Raw genomic sequence first — 23,126 nt, 5'->3', positions numbered from 1 at the left:
CCGGCACACGTGTCTGGCATGTCAGGCACGTCATTAACTTCAAGGATGCCGTGGTGGGTGTTTGTCATTCATCACGATCCTTACCTATGATTTATCCCTGGTGTTCTTCCTCCTATTTGCCGCCTCATGTCGTCGTTGCTACTTCTCATTTTTGTGCGCGCCTCCCCATCGCCGAGTCGATCTGGAATTGTCCCTCCGGCTATTGGTTTTGCACATAAAGTGTCAGTTTGACGGACTGATCCGCAATTGTCTTTGGAACTCCTTCAACGGAGTTATTCTGGTCTTTACTAACCCGGCAGAGGCAATGATGCACTGTGGTCCTGACGCAGTCACTCTGCAGCAGTCCAGTTTTCCTATCTGGATGCAGGTGCCAGTCAGGGGAGCATGATTAGAAGCGGCCGTCACGGGGCTGTCAGTAGCTCCTGACAGGATGTCGACACTTTCCCTCCCGCCGGCAATAAATTTCATGTCTAACATGGAGTACTGTATGCGCGGCCCCCGTCCGTCGCCTGCGGGTTCTTTGCTTGCCACGGGCCGTTGGAAGGCTGGAGCTTTTCGGCTGAACTTTCATGCAGATGCACGCTGATGGTTGGAATGAGTGATGGGAGGTTGCTATGGAAACAATGGTTTTAGAGAGCTGGCAGCGGCACGTGTGATTAAGTTGGTTAAGACCAAATATGTTGCAGGTACACTCATAGGTCCGAAATACATTTTCCTCGCATGTTAGAGTGTTTTACTTGTTTTAAGGGTTTTGGTCCTAAATCAGGGGTGTCAAACTCAAATACAGAGTGGGCCAAAATTTTAAACGGAACAAAGCCGCGGGCCAAAGTTGAACAAATTAACCTTTTAATAGGGACCCTAACAAGTTTTGTATTAAATATTGAACAAGCAAGGCTTATATAACTTTAGTGACATGCAAAATCCAGTTTCAAATAATAATAATAATAATAATAATAATTAAAAGAATATCAATGGGATATCAAATAAAATGTAAATAAAAATGTCTTTTTTTCTATTTGCAATCTTTTGAGGTAAATATCCCATTTTTTACACAGGCTAATAATACATTTGAAAATAAAATAACAATAATGAATGAACCAAACATTCAAGCCTTGAAGTAGCGAGAGAAAATGCATGAATAAAATGTCAATTTGCTGGAAGTTTCCCGGAAGAGTTAGTGCTGCAAGGGGTTCTGGGTATTTGTTCTGTTGTGACCCAAAATGTGTTTGTCATTCTTGTTTGGTGTGGGTTCACAGTGTGGCGCATATTTGTAACAGTGTTAAAGTTGTTTATACGGCCACCCTCAGTGTGACCTGTATGGCTGTTGACCTAGTATGCGTTGCATTCACTTGTGTGTGTGTGTAAAAGCCACAAATATTATGTGACACGCTGTTAGTATGGAGGAAAAGCGGACGTGACGACAGGTTGTAAAGAATGCTGAAGGCAGTGCCTTAAATGCACGCCCCCAATATAGTTGTCCAGGTGGAAAGCGGTAGAAATTGGGGAGAATGTTGCCCCGGGAGATTTTCGGGAGGGGCACTGGACTTCGGGAGTCTACCGGGAAAATTAGGAGGGTTGGCAAGTATGAGGATTAGCGGTGGATGCGGTGTTACAGCGGCACCGACGCTGTATAACACCGGCGGGCCAGCTCTAATGCTAAATTGATATTGCCTCAAGGGACAAATTAAATTACACGGTGGGCCAAATTTGGCCCGCGGGCCAGAGTTTGACACCTATGTCCTAAATCAGGGGTGTCAAACTCAAATACAGAGTGGGTCAAAATTTTAAACGGAACAAAGCCGCGGGCCAAGGTTGAACAAATTAACCTTTTAATAGGGACTCAAACAAGTTTTGCATTAAATATTGAACAAACAAGGCTTATATAACTTTAGTGACATGCAAAATCCAGTTTCCAATAATAATAATAATAATAATTAAAAGAATATCAATGGGATATCAAATAAAATTTAAATAAAAATGTGATGCCTTTTTTTGTATTTGCAATCTTCTGAGGTAAATATCACATTTTTTCCACGGGCTAATAATACATTTGAAAATGAAATAACAATAATGAATGAACCAAACATTCAAGCCTTGAAGTAGCGAGAGAAAATGCATGAATAAAACGTTAATTATTGGTCATTTTGCTGGAAGTTTCCCGGAAGACTTAGTGCTGCAAGGGGTTCTGGGTATTTGTTCTGTTGTGTTACGGTGCAGATGTTCCCCCAAAATGTGTTTGTCTTTCTTGTTTGGTGTGGGTTCACAGCGTGGCGCATATTTGTAACAGTGCTAAAGTTGTTCATACGGCCACCCTCAGTGTGACCTGTATGGCTGTTGACCAAGAATGCCTTGCATTCACTTGTGTGTGTGTGTGTGTGTGTAAAAGCCACAAATATTATGTGACACGCTGTTAGAATGGAGGAAAAGCGGACGTGACGACAGGTTGTAGAGAACGCTAAAGGCAGCGCCTTAAATGCACGCCCCCAATATAGTTGTCCAGGTGGAAATCGGTAAAAATTCGGGAGAATGGTTGCCCCGGGAGATTTTCGGGAGTAGCACTGAACTTCGGGAGTCTACCGGGAAAATTAGGAGGGTTGGCAAGTATGAGTATTAGCGGTGAATGTGGTGTTACAGCGGCACCGACGCTGTATAACACCGGCGGGCCAGCTCTAATGCTAAATTGATATTGCCTCAAGGGCCAAATTAAATTACACAGCGGGCCAGAGTTTGACACCCATGTGTTAGAGTGTTTTACTTGTTTTAAGGGTTTTGGTCCTAAATGATCTCAGTAAGATATTACAGATTTGATGACATATATTAAATAAAACAGGCTTGAAACTATTTTTCTCCAAGTGTCTGAAACACACCTAGAAATGGTAATCAGGAAGGCGGGGAAGAAGAGGGGAAAAGGCGGCCAAAATACTCAAAAGTCCTAATTGTGTCTTAAAGGCCTACTGAAACCCACTACTACCAACCACGCAGTCTGATAGTTTATATATCAATGATGAAATATTAACATTGCAACACATGCCAATACGGCCTTTTTAGTTTACTAAATTGCAATTTTAAATTTCCAGCGAAGTGTCCTGTTGAAAACGTCGCGGAATGATGACGTGCACGCGTGACGTCACGGACTGTTAGGAAATATTAGCGCTGTGCACACACACTGTTAAAAGTCGTCTGCTTTAATCGCATAATTACACAGTATTTTGGACATTTGTGTTGCTGAATCTTTTGCTATTTGTTTAATTAATAATGGAGAAGTCAAAGTAGAAAGATGGAGTTGGGAATTTTTAGCCTTTGGCCACACAAACACACGGTGATTCCTTGTTTAAAAATACCGGAGGTGAAACCTTACTATGGATCAGAGCGGTCAAGCGAACATGGATCCCGACCACTTGTCAACCGGCAGTTTTCGGTGAGAAAATTGTGGTAAAAAGTCGCCACTTACCGGAGATCAGCTGAGCTTGTGCCGTCCGTACAGCTGCCGTCGACTTCCATCAGACACTGGCGTCAAGACACCCGTGGATACACCCGTCTGACTATCAGGTACTATTAAACTCACTAAAACACTAGCAACACAATAGAAAGATAAGGGATTTCTCAGAATTATCCTAGTAAATGTGTCTAAAAACATCTGAATCAGTCCCAATGCAATCGCTTTTTTTTTTTAACTAGATTTTATTTTTTTTTTTCTAGTCTGTCGCTATCAATATCCTCAAACACGAATCCTCGCTCAAATTAAAGGGGAAATTGTGGTTTTCTCGGTCCGAATAGCTCGTTTTGTTGGGGGCTCCCATTAAAAACAATGTGAGGATGTGAGGAGCCATCAACGGGTGACGTCATCGTCTGCGACTTCCGGTAAACTAGGCTTTTCTCTTAGCGACCAAAAGTTGCGAACTTTATTGTCGATGTTCTCTACTAAATTCATGCAGATGCAAGCTGATGGTTGGAATGAGTGATGGGCGGTTGCTATGGAAACAATGGTTTTAGAGAGCTGGCACTGGCACGTGTGATTAAGTTAGTTAAGACCAAATATGTTGCAGGTACACTCATAGGTCCGAAATACATTTTCCTCACATGTTGAACCATGCACTTTATCCCATGCTGTGGCTAAATAATGGATTTTTTCCAGGTCCACAAGCATCAAATCAAACCAATTTAATTGTTTACATTACATTAAACACACTCACAACATCAGTCATCCAACCATTTAGTAATTAAAAGCACACAACGCAGACATGTAGCCAAATATGAGCTACCCAAAAAAGGAAAACAGCCACCGCATGGAACGGAATCCGCCACCACTTACGGGCCCCGAAAGGCCGGACCTTCAGTGACTTTTTGGGGTACTGTAAGCTGGGTTACAGGCAATTCCCTCTCATTCAGGGGTGTCAAACTCAAATACAGAGTGGGACAAAATTTTAAACGGAACAAAGCCGCAGGCCAAGGTTGAACAAATTAACCTTTTAATAGGGACCCAAACAAGTTTTGCATTAAATATTGAACAAGCAAGGCTTATATAACTTTAGTGACATGCAAAATCCAGTTTCCAATAATAATAATAATAATTAAAAGAATATCAATGGGATATCAAATAAAATTTAAAGAAAAATGTGATGCCTTTTTTTTATTTGCAATCTTCTGAGGTAAATATCATTTTTTTTCCACAGGCTAATAATACATTTGAAAATGAAATAACAATCAATCAATGTATTTTATTTCGGCAATCTTCACATAAAACAAAGAACAACAACAAGAAAAGAAAAACAAAAAAAAAAACAAAAAAAAAAAACAAAAAAAAAAAACACTCATTTGAGCAATGATTGAGCCGAAAGGGTGTAGGTTGAAGCAACGCTTATATAAACCTACCCCATCACAACAAGAACAAGCTTCAAAATATATAAAATCTAAAACATGCTTCACTTATATTACTTTTTTTTTTTTTAAACAATATATAAGCAACATATATGTAGCACACGTCTCATATACATAGTTTAACATTTAAATCAAACATATACATTTGTACACTTATATATATATATATATATATATACACATACATACACACACATATATATATATACATATACACATACATACATACACACACATATATATATATATACATATACATACACATATACACACATACATACATACATTATACATACACAATTCATTTAAATTCCATATAAAGTGGTAATATATACATTTTAATATAACCTATATGTATAATTATGAAATCATACATTGTATTTATATACATATATATTATTGTCTTTCTAAAACAATGTTTGCTCTTCTTTCTTATATTTACTAATGATAAATGATTTAAAAAGCTTTTTAAACTGGTTTATGTTGGTGCTGTGTTTTATTTCATCCTTTAAACAGTTCCATATTTTAACCCCTGCTATTGTTATACTCATTCGTTTCTGCGTTGTTCTACAATATTGGATCTTAAAAAGTAGTTCTCCTCTTAAATTATAATTCCCTTCTCTTTGTAAAAATCTTCTCTGTAACCCTGTTGGAAGTAAATCTTTACTTGCTTTATAAATCATTTGGGCAGTTCAATAACGAATGAACCAAACATTCAAGCCTTGAAGTAGCAAGAGAAAATGCATGAATAAAACGTTAATTATTGGTCAGTTTGCTGGAAGTTTCCTGGAAGACTTAGTGCCGCAAGGGGTTCTGGGTATTTGTTCTGTTGCGGATGTTCACCCGAAATGTGTTTGTCATTCTTGTTTGGTGTGGGTTCACAGTGTGGCGCATATTTGTAACAGTGCTAAAGTTGTTTATACGGCCACCCTCAGTGTGACCTGTATGGCTGTTGACCTAGTATGCCTTGCATTCACTTGTGTGTGTGTGTGTGTGTAAAAGCCACAAATATTATGTGACACGCTGTTAGTATGGAGGAAAAGCGGACATGACAACAGGTTGTAGAGAACGCTAAAGGCAGTGCCTTAAATGCACGCCCCCAATATAGTTGTCAAGGCAGACATCGGTAGAAATTCGGGAGACTGGTTGCCCCGGGAGATTTTCGGGAGGGGCACTGAACTTCGGGAGTCTACCGGGAAAATTAGGGAGGGTTGGCAAGTATGAGTATTAGCGGTGAATGCGGTGTTACAGTGGCACCGACGCTGTATAACACCGGCGGGCCAGCTCTAATGCTAAATTGATATTGCCTCAAGGGCCAAATTAAATTACACAGCGGGCCAGAGTTTGACACCCATGCTCTATTTTATGGGTGTCAAACTCTGGCCCGCGAGCCAAATTTGGCTTGAGGCATTATCAAATTAACATTAGAGCTGGCCCGTCAGTATTATGCAGCGGCGGTGTTGCTATAACACTGCATTCACCACTAATACTCATACTTGCCAACCCTCCCGATTTTCCCGGGAGACTCACAAATTTCAGTGCCCCTACGGAAAATTTCCAGGGGTTAACCATTCTCCCGAATTTCTCCCGATTTCCACTCGGACAACGATATTGGGGGCGTGCCTTAAAGGCTCTGGTTTAAATGTCCTCTACAACTCTTCGTCACATCCGCTTTTCCTACATAGAAACAGCTTGCCGGCTCAGTCACATAATATATGCAGCTTATACACGCACTAATCAACAACCATACAGGTCACACTGAGGGTGGCCGTATAAACAACTTTAACACTGTTACAAATATGCGCCACACTGTGAACCCATACCAAACAAGAATGACTAGTACATTTCGGGAGAACATCCGCACCGTAACACAACATAAACACAACACAACAAATACCCAGAACCCCTTTCAGCACTATCACTTCCGGGACGCTACAATATACACCCCCCGCTACCAACCTCAGGTTGCCTCAGTTCAAAGCGTGAACTAGCATCCAAGTAAAGATGCCAGGTATCTGGCTTGGGCACATCAGATTAGATCAGTGTGTGGCAAACTGAGCAGTAAAAAGGCCTGAATGGTTGATTTATTGTTTCTTATTTTATTTTCAGATTTATTAGCCTGTGGAAAAAGTTTATTTTGATATTTACCTCAGAAGGCTGCAAATTTAAAAGAGGCATTCAATTTTTATTTAAATTTTATTTGATATGCCATTGATATTTTTTAATTATTATTATTATCTAAAAGTCGATTTTGCATGTCACTATAAAGTTATATAAGCCTCGCTTGTTCATTATTCAATGGAAAACTTGTTTGGGTCCCTATTAAAAGGTTAATTTGTTCAACCTTGGCCCGCGTATTTGTTCAGTTTTAAATTTTGGCCCAATCTGTATTTGAGTTTGACTCCCCTGCTCTAATTGTTCATGTGAGTGAACAAACTCACAAACTACTTGAGCTTTGGTGGAGCACATGTGAGCAACATCAGACGTGCACACTGTGGCCACACCAGCATCACACATGTCCAACATCATAACATCGTAACAATGTACCGTATTTTTTTCCATAGTCTGGCCAGGGGGGCAACTTGTACTCAGGAGCGACTTATAAGTGAAATTAGTACCACATTACCGTAAAATATCCATCGATTTTTCTACCGCGTATTCCCATTGGGGTCGCGGGGGCCGCTGGTGCCTTTCTCAGCTACAATTGGACGGAAGGCGGTGTACACCCTGGACAAGTAGCCACTTCATCGCAGGGCCAACACAGATAGACAGACAACATCCACACTCACATTTACACATTAGGGCCAATTTAGTGTTGCCAATCAACCTAAACTACGGCCCACGGGCCGCGTCCGGAGCGCCAGCGTCCAAAATGTATATATATTTATATATATATATATATATATATATATATATATATGTATATATATATATGTATATGTGTATATGTGTGTATATATATATATATATATATATATATATATATATATATATGTGTGTGTATATGTGTAAATATATATATATGTATATGTATATATGTGTAAATGTGTATAAATATATATATATATATATCCATCCATCCATTTTCTACCGCTTATTCCCTTTCGGGGTCGCGGGGGGCGCTGGCGCCAATCTCAGCTACAATCGGGCGGAAGGCGGGGTACACCCTGGACAAGTCGCCCCCTCATGGCAGGGCCAACACAGATAGACAGACAACATTCACACTCACATTCACACACTAGGGCCAATTTAGTGTTGCCAATCAACCTATCCCCAGGTGCATGTCTTTGGAGGTGGGAGGAAGCCGGAGTACCCGGAGGGAACCCACGCATTATATATATATATATATTTATATATGCATATGTATATATGTGTAAATGTGTATAAATATATATATATGTATAAATGTGTATATGTGTATATATATGTGTGTGTGTATATATGTATATATACGTATATATATGTGTATATATATACATATATATATTTATAAATATATGAATGTATATATATATATATAGATATATACATATATGTGTATATATATATATATATATATATATATATATCTTTAAATGTGTGTATGTATGTATGTATATGTATGTATGTATTTATATATATATATATATATATACATATATATATATATATATATATATATATATATATATATATATATATATATATACATATATATATATATATGTATGTATTTATATATATATATATATACATATATATATATATATATATATATATATATATATATATATACATATATATATATATATATATATATATATATATATATATATATATATATATATACATATATATACATATACATATATATATATATATATATATACATACATATATATATATATATATATATATATATATATATACATATATATACATATATATATATATATATATATATATATACATACATATATATATATATATATATATATATATATATATACATATATATATACATATATATATATATATATATATATATATATATATATATATATATATATATATATATATATATATATATATATATACATATATAAGGCTTCACGGTGGCAGAGGGGTTAGTGCATCTGCCTCACAATTCGAAGGTCCTGAGTAGTCTGGGGTTCCATCCCAGGCTCGGGATCTTTCTGTGTGGAGTTTGCATGTTCTCCCCGCGACTGCGTGGGTTCCCTCCGGGTACTCCGGCTTCCTCCCACCTCCAAAGACATGCACCTGGGGATAGGTTGATTGGCAACACTAAATTGGCCCTAGTGTGTGAATGTGAGTGTTGTCTGTCTTTCTGTGTTGGCCCTGCGATGAGGTGGCGACTTGTCCAGGGTGTACCCCGCCTTCCGCCCGATTGTAGCTGAGATAAGCGCCAGCGCCCACACGACCCTAAAAGGGAATAAGCGCTAGGAAATTTATGGATGGATATATATATATATATATATATATATACACAGTATATATACACACAGCTCGGTCCCCGCATAATTTTTTTAACAAAATGCGGCCCCCGAGTCAAAAAGTTTGGGGAGCCCTGCTTTATTGCCAAAAATATTTTGCCTGCCTTGACTCACATATGAACTTGAAGTGCTATCCCATTCCTATCCCTTAGGGTTCATTCAATATAATGTCGGTCAACCTTTTGCAGCTATTACGGCTTCAACTCTTCTGGGAAGGCTGTCCACAAGGTTGCGGAATTTATAGGCATTTTCAATTCTTCTTCAGTGATTGTGCGCTGCCGAACATGCTCCTCTGCTTGTAAACCAGCAATGGCATGACCGGGGCGCGGCGGACCGGTACTTTTCATAGGCGGTATAGTACCGAATATGATGCATTAGTATCGCTGTACTACACTAATACCGGTATATCGTACAACCCTAGTTTGATGTTACGCAAATTCAGTCAGTACCTAAAAAAAGTACCAAACCATCCTGCGACAATGTGTTTGGTCTACCCTAGATGGTAAATATATGCTTTTTTTGGGGGGGATTTCTTAAGATCAGGTCTTAGCCAGAGAACAAAGGTGTCCAATTACAAGTTAGCATTGTGGAGGATGCCCGTGTAATACAACTGTGGAAATATAACCACCATCCGACTCCCTCCCACCTTTGCACCTTTTAGCTTCAAGTTTTTCCCAGGATATAGTGCTGGGTCAGCAAAGGCAGGTTGGCCCCAGTGCCATATCCCTCATTATGCCTGGCAGGATCACAGTCCCCATGGTGCGGCCAGTAGTCATTATACTTTAATTACACGGCAGAGAGGGATCACACACACACACACACGCACACACACAAGGAAAAAATCCTACGCTTGAACACAATATTGTGTTAAGCATATTCATCAAGCTGAAACATGATTATTGGCTGGTGTCCGCAAAGTCTATTATTTCTTGATGTAGGTCAGGGGTCTCAAACATGCGGCCCGCAGTCTTAAGACCTGTTGGACTCCACAAGTCTTAAGACTTGTGGCACTTGAACCCGGGTGGGATTTTGGAACATTTTACCGACTTTTCTCACTTTTCTCCCCGCCTTCCCGTGGGACTTTGCTGGGCGCGTGTTGGACATTTTGGGCATCCCAGCAAGCGGCAGCGGGACTTGTGGGACTCGAACCTGGGTAGGTATTTTGAACATTTTTGGGACTTTTGCCGACTTTTCTAACTTTTATTCCCCCTCCCCGTGGGACCCGGGTGGGTGTGTTATGGACATTTTGGGCATCCCGGGACTTGGGCGGCCATACATAAGATTTTATGTTCGAGTGTTTTACTTATTTTAAGGGTTTTGGTCCTAAATGATCTCAGTAAGATATTACAGCTTGCTGCTGATTGTATGACCTATATTGAGTAAAACATGCTTAAAACTAGAATATCAAGTGTTGCAAAGCTGTGTCATCAACACTCACAAGTATAAAAACTACTTTTTTAAAGTAATCATTTCTTATATCAAGCATGACAAAAAAAACAAAATTATGATGCCAGGCGCATATTATGTCAAGATAATGGCTTTAGCATTTACTTCATTTAAGAAATTTTTTCCACAAATTGAGCAAATAGGTCAATTTTTTTTCTACCAAGAAAAGTGCACTTGTTATTAATGAGAATATACTTATTTTAAGGTATTTTTGGGTTCATTGAGATTAGCTAATTTTGCTTGTTTTGGAAAGTCTTGACAAGCCGAATTTTCTTGTTCTATTGGCAGATCATTTTGCTTAGTTCAAGTAAACTACCCCTAACTTTTGTACTATTTTATTTTTATTTTCGATCACTGACTTTTTGCAGCGTGGGGGAGAAAAGTGGGAAAAGTCAGCAAAAGTCTCCAAAAATGTTCAAAATACCTACGCAGGTTCGAGTCCCATAAGTTCTGTCACTGGCCGCACAAGTCCCGGGATGCCCAAAATGTCCATAACACACCCAGCCGAGTCCCACGGGGAGGGGGTATAAAAGTTGGAAAACTCGACAAAAGTCCCAAAAATTTTCAAAATACCTACCCACAGGTTCGAGTCCCACCGGGTAGGATTTTTGAACATTTTACCGACTTTTCTCACTTTTCTCCCCGCCTTCCCGTGGGACTTTGCTGGGCGTGTGTTGGACATTTTGGGCATCCCAGCAAGCGGCAGCGGGACTTGTGAAACTCGAACCTGGGTAGGTATTTTGAACATTTTTGGGGCTTTTGCCGACTTTTCCAACTTTTATCCCCCCTCCCCGTGGGACCCGGGTGGGATTTTAGAACATTTTACCGACTTTTCTCCCCGCCTTCCCGTGGGACTTTGCTGGGCGCGTGTTGGACATTTTGGGCATCCCAGTAAGCGGCAGCGGGACTTGTGAAACTCGAACCTGGGTAGGTATTTTGAACATTTTTGGGATTTTTGCAGACTTTTCAAACTTTTATTCCCTCTCCCCGTGTGGCCCTGGTGGGTTTTAGAACATTTTACCGACTTTTCTCCCCACCTTCCCGTGGGACTTTGCTGGGCGTGTGTTGAACATTTTGGGCATCCCAGTAAGCGGCAGCGGGACTTGTGAAACTCGAACCTGGGTAGGTATTTTGAACATTTTTGGGGCTTTTGCCGACTTTTCCAACTTTTATCCCCCCTCCCCGTGGGACCCGGTTGGGATTTTAGAACATTTTACCGACTTTTCTCCCCGCCTTCCCGTGGGACTTTGCTGGGTGCGTGTTGGACATTTTGGGCATCCCAGCAAGCGGCAGCGGGACTTGTGGGACTTGAACCTGGGTAGGTATTTTTAACATTTTTGGGACTTTTGCCGACTTTTCCAACTTTTATCCCCCGTCCCTGTGGGACCTGGTTGGGATTTTTGAACATTTTACCGACTTTTCTCACTTTTCTCCCCGCCTTCACGTGGGACTTTGCTGGGCGCGTGTTGGACATTTTTGGCATCCCAGCCAGCGGCAGCGGGACTTGTGAAACTCGAACCTGGGTAAGGTATTTTGAACATTTTTGGGACTTTTGCAGACTTTTCCAACTTTTATCCCCCGTCCCCGTGGGACCCGGTTGGGATTTTAGAACATTTTACCGACTTTTCTCCCCGCCTTCCCGTGGGACTTTGCTGGGTGCGTGTTGGACATTTTGGGCATCCCAGCAAGCGGCAGCGGGACTTGTGGGACTCGAACCTGGGTAGGTATTTTGAACATTTTTGCGACTTTTGCCGACTTTTCCAACTTTTATCCCCCCTCCCCGTGGGACCTGGGTGGGATTTTTGAACATTTTACCGACTTTTCTCACTTTTCTCCCCGCCTTCCCGTGGGACTTTGCTGGGCGCGTGATGCACATTTTGGGCATCCCAGCAAGCGGCAGCGGGACTTGTGAAACTCGAACCTGGGTAGGTATTTTGAACATTTTTGGGATTTTTGCAGAATTTTCAAACTTTTATTCCCTCTCCCCGTGGGACCCTGGTGGGTTTTAGAACATTTTACCGACTTTTCTCCCCACCTTCCCGTGGGACTTTGCTGGGCGCGTGTTGGACATTTTGGGCATCCCAGTAAGCGGCAGCGGGACTTGTGGGACTTGAACCTGGGTAGGTATTTTTAACATTTTTGGGACTTTTGCCGACTTTTCCAACTTTTATCCCCCGTCCCTGTGGGACCTGGTTGGGATTTTAGAACATTTTACCGACTTTTCTCACTTTTCTCCCCGCCTTCCTGATGGACTTTGCTGGGCGCGTGTTGGACATTTTGGGCATCCCAGCAAGCGGCAGCAGGACTTGTGGGACTCGAACCTGGGTAGGTATTTTGAACATTTTTGGGACTTTTGCCGACTTTTCCAACTTTTATCCCCCCTCCCCGTGGGACCCGGGTGGGTTTTAGAACATTTTACCGACTTTTCTCCCTGCCTTCCCGTGGGACTTTGCTGTGCGCGTGTTGAACCTTTTGGGCATCCTGGCCAGCGGCAGCAGGACTTGTGAAACTCGAACCTGGGTAGGTATTTTGAACATTTTTGGGACTTTTGCCGACTTTTCCAACTTTTATCCCCTCTCCCCGTGGGTCTCGCCTGGGTGTGTTATGGACATTTTGGGCATCCCGGGACTTGGGCGGCCATACATAAGATTTTATGTTAGAGTGCTTTACTTGTTTTAAGGGTTTTGGTCCTAAATGATCTCAGTAAGATATTACAGCTTGTTGCTGATTGTATTACCTATATTGAGTAAAACATGCTTAAAACTAGAATATCAAGTGTTGCAAAGCTGTGTCATCAACACTCACAAGTATAAAAACTACTTTTTTAAAGTAATCATTTCTTATTTCAAGCATGACAAAAAAAACAAATCATGATGCCAGGCGCATATTATGTCAAGATAATGGTTTTAGCATTTACTTCATTTAAGAATATTTTTCCACAAATTGAGCAAATAGGTAAATTTTTTTCTACCAAGAAAAGTGCACTTGTTATTAATGAGAATATACTTATTTTAAGGTATTTTTGGGTTCATTGAGATTAGCTAATTTTGCTTGTTTTGGAAAGTCTTGACAAGCCGAATTTTCTTGTTCTATTGGCAGATCATTTTGCTTAGTTCAAGTAAACTACCCCTAACTTTTGTACTATTTTTTTCTTGTTTTCGATCACTGACTTTTTGCAGTGTGGGGGAAAAAAGTGAGAAAAGTCAGCAAAAGTCCCCAAAAATGTTCAAAATGCCTACGCATGTTCGAGTCCCATAAGTTCTGTCACTGGCCGCACAAGTCCCGGGATGCCCAAAATGTCCATAACACACCCAGCCGAGTCCCACGAGGAGGGGGTATAAAAGATGTAAAACTCGACAAAAGTCCCAAAAATTTTCAAAAAACCTACCCAGGTTCGAGTCCCACATGGAGTGCCACAAATCTTAAGACTTGTGGCACTCGAACCCGGGTGGGATTTTTGAACATTTTACCGACTTTTCTCACTTTTCTCCCCACCTTCCCGTGGGACTTTGCTGGGCGCATGTTGGACATTTTGGGCATCCCAGTAAGCGGCAGCGGGACTTGTGGGACTTGAACCTGGGTAGGTATTTTGAACATTTTTGGGACTTTTGCCGACTTTTCCAACTTTTATTCCCCCTCCCCGTGGGACCCGGTTGGGATTTTAGAATATTTTACCGACTTTTCTCACTTTTCTCCCTGCCTTATCTTGGGACTTTGCTGGGCGCGTGTCTGACATTTTGGGCATCCCAGCAAGCGGCAGCGGGACTTGTGGGACTTGAACCTGGGTAGGTATTTTGAACATTTTGGGGACTTTTGCCGACTTTTCCAACTTTTATCCCCCCTCCCCGCGGGACCCGGGTGGGATTTTAGAACATTTTACCGACTTTTCTCCCCGCCTTCCCGTGGGACTTTGCTGGGCGCGTGTTGGACATTTTGGGCATCCCAGCAAGCGGCAGCAGGACTTGTGGGACTCGAACCTGGGTAGGTATTTTGAACATTTTTGGGATTTTTGCCGACTTTTCTAACTTTTATTCCCTCTCCCCGTGGGACCCTGGTGTGTTTTAGAACATTTTACCGACTTTTCTCCCCACCTTCACGTGGGACTTTGCTGGGCGCGTGTTGAACATTTTGGGCATCCCAGCAAGCGGCAGCGGGACTTGTGAAACTCGAACCTGGTTAGGTATTTTGAAAATTTTTGGGACTTTTGCCGACTGTTCCAACTTTCATCCCCCCGCCCCGTGGGTCTCGGCTGGGTGTGTTATGGACATTTTGGGCATCCCGGGACTTGCTTGGCCATACATAAGATTTTATGTTAGAGTGTTTTACTTGTTTTAAGGGTTTTGGTCCTAAATGATCTCAGTAAGATATTACAGCTTGTTTCCGACATTTTATGACCTATATTGAGTAAAACATGCTTGAAACTAGAATATCAAGTTTTGCAAAGCTGTGTCATCAACACTCACAAGTATAAAACGACTTTATTAAAGTAATCATTTATTTCAAGCATGTAAAAAAAAATCATGACTTTAACACAATTGTGTCTCATATTAAAACAGATAACAAATGGACTTTGCTGTTTTATTTTCAATGAAAGAATAGAAAATACATACTCATATAGTAGTCCAGTTTTTACTGAGAATATACTTATTTTAAGTTATTTTCAGGTTCATTGAGGTTACTTTATTTAACTTGTTTTGGAAAGTCTTGACAAGCCAAATTGTCTTGTTCTATTGGCAGATCATTTTTCTTAGTTCCAGTAAAATACCCCTCATTTTTGTATTTTTTGTTCTTGTTTTTGAACACTGATTTTTGTAGTGTGTGTGCAGAAATGTTTGCGCATATAGAACTTACGGTATATCTCCAGCACCACTGAGGCCTCCGCCGTATGACCGTTGGTGTCGGATGCCTGGCAGCGATAGATGCCGGCGTCCTCGATGATGGCGTTGTAGATGATTAGCCGGGATCTCGACATCTCTGTGTGCAGTGCCATGCGCTTCGAAGGCTGGATGCGCTCCCCCTGAGGGTTGTACCACTCTAGTCTCACCGGGTCGCCAATCGCTACAAGAAAAGATCATAGATGCACAATCAGCACACAGCTGTAGAGTCGAAAATGAGGACCATTCAATGAACTGGTGAAAAAGAGTGATTACGACGTACCGTATTTCCTTGAATTGCCGCCGGGTACATACTATGCGCGTGCCTAGAATTACTGCCGGGTAAAACTCATTTCGCAAAATAATTAGCGCATTCTTAGCATTTCGCAAAATATTATATTTATTAGCACATGTCTAGAATTTCCGCCGGGTCAAACTCGTTTCGCAAAATAATTTGCATATGCCTAGAATTTCCCCCGGGTCAAACTCGTCACGTCACGAGTGACACTTGCCCTGTCATCATTTTCAAAATGAAGGAGGCTGATTTCAATAATTTGAAATGGCATAAAGGGAAGACGATTAAGAGCTATTCAGTAGGATTTAAGGTCCAAGCTGTTAAATATGCTAAAAAAAACAGTAAGCAGCTATGTTTTATTAATATACCGTAGCTGCGTGTGTCAAATATGAGTCATTAAATGACTCCCGCCTCCTGGTGGTACAGAGCGCGTGTGATCCTTCTTGCGACTACTCGGCTGCAGAAAAAGTGACAACAAGCAGCAAGAGTGAGCAGCGTTCGTTTATTTTTTCCTTTCGCTTGGCCTTTTAACATGGAGGATTACATATCTAAAATAAAACCGTTTTCTGAACTGGAGTTTCAATAGAAGCATGAGGTAATAAATTAAGATCTCCATCGAGACAAAGAGACTTTTAAACCTGAAGAAAGATAAGGAAGACTTCTATAAACATGTTATCGATGCTTTTGATCAGAAGGAGCTGCACATGGACTTCATTTAAAAGTAAAGGTAAGACCATAATAACGTTTTTTTTTAATTAAATGTGCTTTTCATGATGGTATCCTTACATCACACTCAAATTTATAAGCGCAGGCCTAAATTTAACGCATACCTTTGGGAAGCGCCGGAGTGAAAAGAGGTTTTAAAATAATTAGCGCATGCTTGCCTTTACCGCATGCCTTTGGTAAACGCCGGAGTGAGAACAGGTTTTAAATTAATTAGCGCAACGGCGGTAATTCGATGAAATACAGTATGTTGGTTTCGGACTATAAACCGCCGCTCTTTTCTCAAACTCTGAAATCTGTGGATTATACAAAGATGCGGCTAATCTGTGAATGTGTCAAGACTGGGACTGTGGTGTGGATTGTTTTACCCGAGGTGCGAAGCGACTGGATCGGACATGGCGTGAAGGTAATGACATCTTTTAATTTTAACACTTAAAAGTACCGCAAAAAACAAAGGGTATAAATAAAAACTCGCACAAAGGCAGTTTCGTCCACCCTGCGGACGAAACTCATTTCGGCTGCTTGTACCCGTGATCTTGTCCTTTTGGTCATAACCCACAGGATGGGAACGTAGATTGAATGGTAAATTGAGAACTTTGCCTTCCGGCTCAGCTCCTTCTTCACCAAAACGGATCGATACAGCGTCCGCATTACTGTAGCCACCAAACCAGATCCCCTCAACGGCCTGACTACCTCAAGAAATTCTGTTCATGAACAGAATCCGTGACAAAGGGCAGCCTTGGCAGAGTCCATCAAATACGTTACTTAGCAATGCTTAAATAAATCCAACTATGTATTTCACGGATTAAACCTTAATTTGCGCACCCCTCAGATGTAAAGACATGACGTGCCTCCTCTCTTTTCTACATCCTTGCGAGTGTCAAATGAAGTGAGGTCGTAGCAAGCAGAAACGTCTTGAAGATGATGAACGGTTTAAATCTTTCAAAATGGTTTGTCTGAAGGGTGTATAAATCCACTCCATCCCATTTATTTTCATGATCGCTTATGTATTTGTGTCAAGGCGCGGACTATGGTGTGGTTTGTTTTCCCGAGGTGCAAATCGACTGGACCGGACATGCCGTGAAGGTACTGACATCTTTTAATTAATCACTCAAAAAGTAACAAACAAAAGGCGCGCACAAGGCGGAGGCAAAAACAACTTAGGACATGAAACATGAACTAAAAAAAACTCACTAAACTGTGGACATAAAAACGAAACACTTACTGTGGTGTGAAGAAGTCAAAAACAACAGAGCAAAGACATGAACACTATGGCATGGACGGCATCGAATATCAGGGTGTGTAGAGGGTGACTGCCTGGCAACTGTAGGCTTAAATAGTGCTGTGGTGATTAACAGGTGCATGAGTCCAAGTGAATCAGGTGTGTGACATGACAGGTGAAAACTGAGTTGTCATGGTGACAAAAACAAACAAGAGTGCACAATGAGTCCAAAACCGAACAGAACGTGACCACAAAACATGACAATTTTCTTAGAAACCCTTCGGAATACGGCCAAATCTGCACTGATGCAACTAAACAAACAGTACCCTAAAAGGGACTGTGGACCATCGCCTGCAACCCGGAAGTGCTTCTTCTAGGTCACGTGATTGCAACCCAGCAATTATAAAAGGAAATCATTATATTCATCTCATAAAGGATGAAGACATCAATGACTTTTCTGTTTTGTTTGATCGGTCGTTTTACTGCTGTGTTAAAGGCACCTCTTAGAAACAATTATAGTATGTAAAAATAGACATCTACAAAATCGCTTTATGTAAATATTTAATTTCACATTTTTCATTTCGATCGGCATATAGTGTGTATAGTGTGTCTAATAAAGGGCTCGGCAACCCAAAACGTTGAAAGAGCCATATTGGACCGAAGCCTTACATAAGTGTTATAAGGAAAGCAGCAACACATGATGTAAGTGTCTATATTAACTATATTAGCCTACTATCAAAGGCTGATGCAAATCTTTGTTGATAGAAATGTTGCATTTTAATATTTATTCCTCACATTTTGGCAACATTGGAAAACATTAGTGAAATTGGAGGCTTCTCAGAGGATGAGATAACTTACGGCAATTACTGGTTCAGAATGGTCAAAGGTATAGATGTGTGTGTCCAAGTTTAAGGAAACGGCAGGCTGTCTTCTTCTATTGGATTTATTACAATCTTTGCAAGCTGGGTAACGTTTGTTGTGGTCTGGAACAACATGGCACACAAACAACCATGACAAATGCAGTCAACGTTGCATACAGATAACGTGTCATGAGACATGCAAAATTAAGTCAAATACACAGAGGACATAAGTGAAGGAAATTAAATGAGCTCAAATATACCTACAAATGAGGCAGAATGATGCAATATGTACATAGAGTTTGCCTTAATAGCATGTTAGCATCGATTAGCTAGCAGTCATACATTTACCAAATATGCCTGATAAACATTCCAGTGTTAGAATAATCATGTATATATATTATCACACAACTTTGATATGCTCAAAGTCTGTAGCTAGAGTTATTAGCTATTGTGCTCAAGCTGTTTTTTTCCTATCTGTGCAAGGACAAAACTTCTTGTCCGAGGGATGGTCTCAGCTGCAGATGTTATCCTTGTTTAAGCCCGCTAAAAGTCAAGGACTTCAAGGACCTCAACGCAGATAAGACAACAGCACGCAGACAGAGCAGAGACAAGGTGAATCACAAGGCCCTCAGCACATTCTGTCACGTATTGTGCGTACTGAACCTGCTTTGCATAATAAATGTGACCACTCCTGTTAGAGGCGGCCTCAGTGATGTTGACTGGGAACTCCTGAATAAATAGAGGGACGCAGGATCTGTACTTTAGAGTAGGTGTATGGAACCTTTGGCTCTAGAGCCAGATATGGCTCTTTTGATGACTGCACCTGGCTCTCAGATAAATCTTAGCTAACATTGCTTAACACGGTAAGTAATGAATAATTCCGCTGGTAATCAGGGTGTCAAAAATAACGTTCAAAATATAAAACATTCTCATGCATTTTAATCCATCCATCCGGTTTCTAACGCACCTGTTCAGTATTTTATTTATTGTTGGTTAGCTTCAGAATATATATGTTATCAAAAATAATAAGACTAATTATACTCTTTGGTCTTACTTAAAAATGCATGCATTTAGTTGTATTCAGTCTAAAAAAAATAGTATATGGCTCTCACGGAAATACTTTAAAAAATATTTGGCTTATATGGCTCTTTCAGGCAAAAAGGTTTCCGACCCCTGCCTTGGAGCGTAGGGCGAGACAGTGACTAAGTGTGCAGCTCCATGTGTTCTCCTCATGAGCTACATTGAACTCTGTCCCCGCATGATTCCTTGCTTCTTGTCTGTTTAATAGATGTCATCAGTGTTTGAACCTAACATCCATCAAATCAACAAAATCAACAAAGCTCACCTTTGTGCAGTCACGCACAGCATACAACGTTTGGTGGACAAAATGAGACGAATAAGGAGTGGCATAAAACACAGTTTTCTGTGGCAGCATCGGGGAAAAATGTACATTCAAACTACGATGACTTCAAGGGTCGCTTAAAATTAGTAGGACAAAACGGAACTTGCCAAATACTCTCATCAGTGAAGCATGTATAACATAAACAATTAGTAAGGTTCGTCCTCCTACAGAAAATATATTCAAACATTTTTTTTCATCTTTTTTTCAACTTTTTAAATTTTCTCACATCTCTAAAAGATGTCCAGGGAGCCACGAGGGCGGCGCTACAGCCACGGGTTGTTGACTCCCTATCTAATATATGAGAAAAACACCTTAACATTTAGTGGGTGCGGCTTATAGTCGAAAAAGCAGTTCTGTTTAAAATACATGCGTAAGTCTTTAAAGGAATATAGCATGTAAATTCCACCCTCATTTCCAAGAATATGCTTACAGCACAGTCTTTAAAGTGGGAGTTGTCTGGACTTATTTATAAATTGCATTCCCTATAGGGATTAATGTTGTTGTGGACATACTTAACAGTAACAGTAAAACACTTGCTGTTCATGCAAACCCATCAGTCTCATTTAGATGGTGCAATGACAGTGCTTCGCTCAGCTTGCAGGTTTTCCACTGGGATAGAAGACCTGTTAGCATCCTATCACCTCTCTGCATTTCACACCCTGCTGACGGCAGAGACAGTTAAATATTTTAAAGTTGGCACCGCTCACATGTTGACAGGCCATTTAATCCACAGATGATGTGACAAGCCAGCCAAGCCTTTTCACTGTCTTCACAACGGTAACTTGTGGAAAACGCTGTCAGACGACTCCTCGAATCTGCATAAGCTCCGCCATTATTATTGATTGCGTCGCATTCAGGCCGCAGCACGCTGACAGCTGACAGTTGCCGTTTGCAAACTGCTGATGAACCCCGCAGCTCCACCCTGCCAACAAGTATTCAAGTGGAATAGGACTGTAAATAAAACAAGGACACGGAGCAACAGGAATATCGAGGCCACCTCGGTCTGAAAGAATTTGATTGTCGTAACGCATGCGATGATCATGTTATCATAAAGAAAACACCTGAAAAAATATTGCATTTATCATGTACGAACACAGACTTGGAGAAGGCATTGGAGAAGGCATTCGACCAGAAATCCTGTTGGTTTTGTTCAGAGAGTATGGGGTACTGGACTGTCTGATCAGTGTCAGAGCTTGGTCCGCATTTCCGGCCGTAAATCGGACCCGTTTCCAGAGAGGGTTGGACTGCCCTTTGTCACAGACTCTGTTCATAACTTTTATGGACAGAATTTGTAGGCGCAGTCAGGGCGTTTAAGGGATCCGGTTTGGTGGCTACAGGATTAGGTCTCTGCTTTTTGCGGACGATGTAGTCCTTTTGGCTTCATCTGGCCTGGATCTTCAGCTCTCACTGGATCGGTTCGCAGCCGAGTGTGAAGCGACTGTGGTTTCTGCCCGGAAACGGGTGTGCTCAGAGATTATGGGGTACTGGACTGTCTGATTGTAGCAGTCCAGTCCCTGTATGATCAGTGTCAGAGCTTGGTTCACATTTCCGGCCGTAAATCGGACCCGTTTCCAGTGATGGTTGGACTGCCCTTTGTCACAGACTCTGTTCATAACTTTTATGGACAGAATTTGTAGGCGCAGTCAGGGCGTTGAAGGGATCCGGTTTGGTGGCTACAGGATTAGGTCTCTGCTTTTTGAGGACGATGTAGTCCTTTTGGCTTCATCTGGCCTGGATCTTCAGCTCTCACTGGATCGGTTCGCAGCCGAGTGTGAAGCGACTGTGGTTTCTGCCCGGAAACGGGTGTGCTCAGAGATTATGGGGTATTGGACTGTCTGATTGTAGCGGTCCAGTCCCTGTATGATCAGTGTCAGAGCTTGGTTCGCATTTCCGGCCGTAAATCGGACCCGTTTCCAGTGAGGGTTGGACTGCCCTTTGTCACAGACTCTGTTAATAACTTTTATGGACAGAATTTGTAGGCGCAGTCAGGGCGTTGAAGGGATCCGGTTTGGTGGCTACAGGATTAGGTCTCTGCTTTTTGCGGACGATGTAGTCCTTTTGGCTTCATCTGGCCTGGATCTTCAGCTCTCACTGGATCGGTTCGCAGCCGAGTGTGAAGCGACTGTGGTTTCTTCCCGGAAACGGGTGTGCTCAGAGATTATGGGGTATTGGACTGTCTGATTGTAGCGGTCCAGTCCCTGTATGATCAGTGTCAGAGCTTGGTTCGCATTTCCGGCAGTAAATCAGACCCGTTTCCAGTGAGGGTTGGACTGCCCTTTGTCACAGATTCTGTTCATAACTTTTATGGACATAATTTTTAGGCGCAGTCAGGGCGTTGAGGAGATCTGGTTTGGTGGCACAGGATTAGGTCTCTGCTTTTTGCGGACGATGTAGTCCTTTTGGCTTCATCTGGCCTGGATCTTCAGCTCTCACTGGATCGGTTCGCAGCCGAGTGTGAAGCGACTGTGGTTTCTGCCCAGAAACGGGTGTGCTCAGAGATTATGGGGTATTGGACTGTCTGATTGTAGCGGTCCAGTCCCTGTATGATCAGTGTCAGAGCTTGGTTCGCATTTCCGGCCGTAAATCGGACCCGTTTCCAGTGAGGGTTGGACTGCCCTTTGTCACAGACTCTGTTCATAACTTTTATGGACGGAATTTGTAGGCGCAGTCGGGGCGTTGAAGAGATCCGGTTTGGTGGCTACAGGATTAGGTCTCTGCTTTTTGCGGACGATGTAATCCTTTTGGCTTCATCTGGCCTGGATCTTCAGCTCTCACTGGATCAGTTCGCAGCCGAGTGTGAAGCGACTGTGGTTTCTGCCCGGAAACGGGTGAGCTCAGAGATTATGGGGTATTGGACTGTCTGATTGTAGCGGTCCAGTCCCTGTATGACCAGTGTCAGAGCTTGGTTCGCATTTCCGGCAGTAAATCAGACC

The 23,126-nt window shown here is 41.6% G+C and overlaps 1 protein-coding gene across 1 annotated transcript in view; it reads right to left on the bottom strand.

Moving 5' to 3' along the window:
• The window catches only part of LOC133544058 (neural cell adhesion molecule 2-like), a 744,172-nt gene that overhangs the window by 185,632 nt on the left and 535,414 nt on the right, over positions 1-23,126 (bottom strand). The window contains exon 3 of the mRNA XM_061889087.1: positions 15,669-15,875. Coding sequence (XP_061745071.1) covers positions 15,669-15,875 — 207 coding nt within the window. The remainder of the gene's footprint in view (positions 1-15,668; positions 15,876-23,126) is intronic.

The sequence above is a fragment of the Nerophis ophidion genome, linkage group LG27 (assembly GCF_033978795.1).
Source record: "Nerophis ophidion isolate RoL-2023_Sa linkage group LG27, RoL_Noph_v1.0, whole genome shotgun sequence".
NCBI classification, from domain to species: domain Eukaryota; kingdom Metazoa; phylum Chordata; class Actinopteri; order Syngnathiformes; family Syngnathidae; genus Nerophis; species Nerophis ophidion.
Note: the sequence above shows the minus strand (reverse complement) of the source record. Positions and strands in the feature narration are given on the sequence as shown.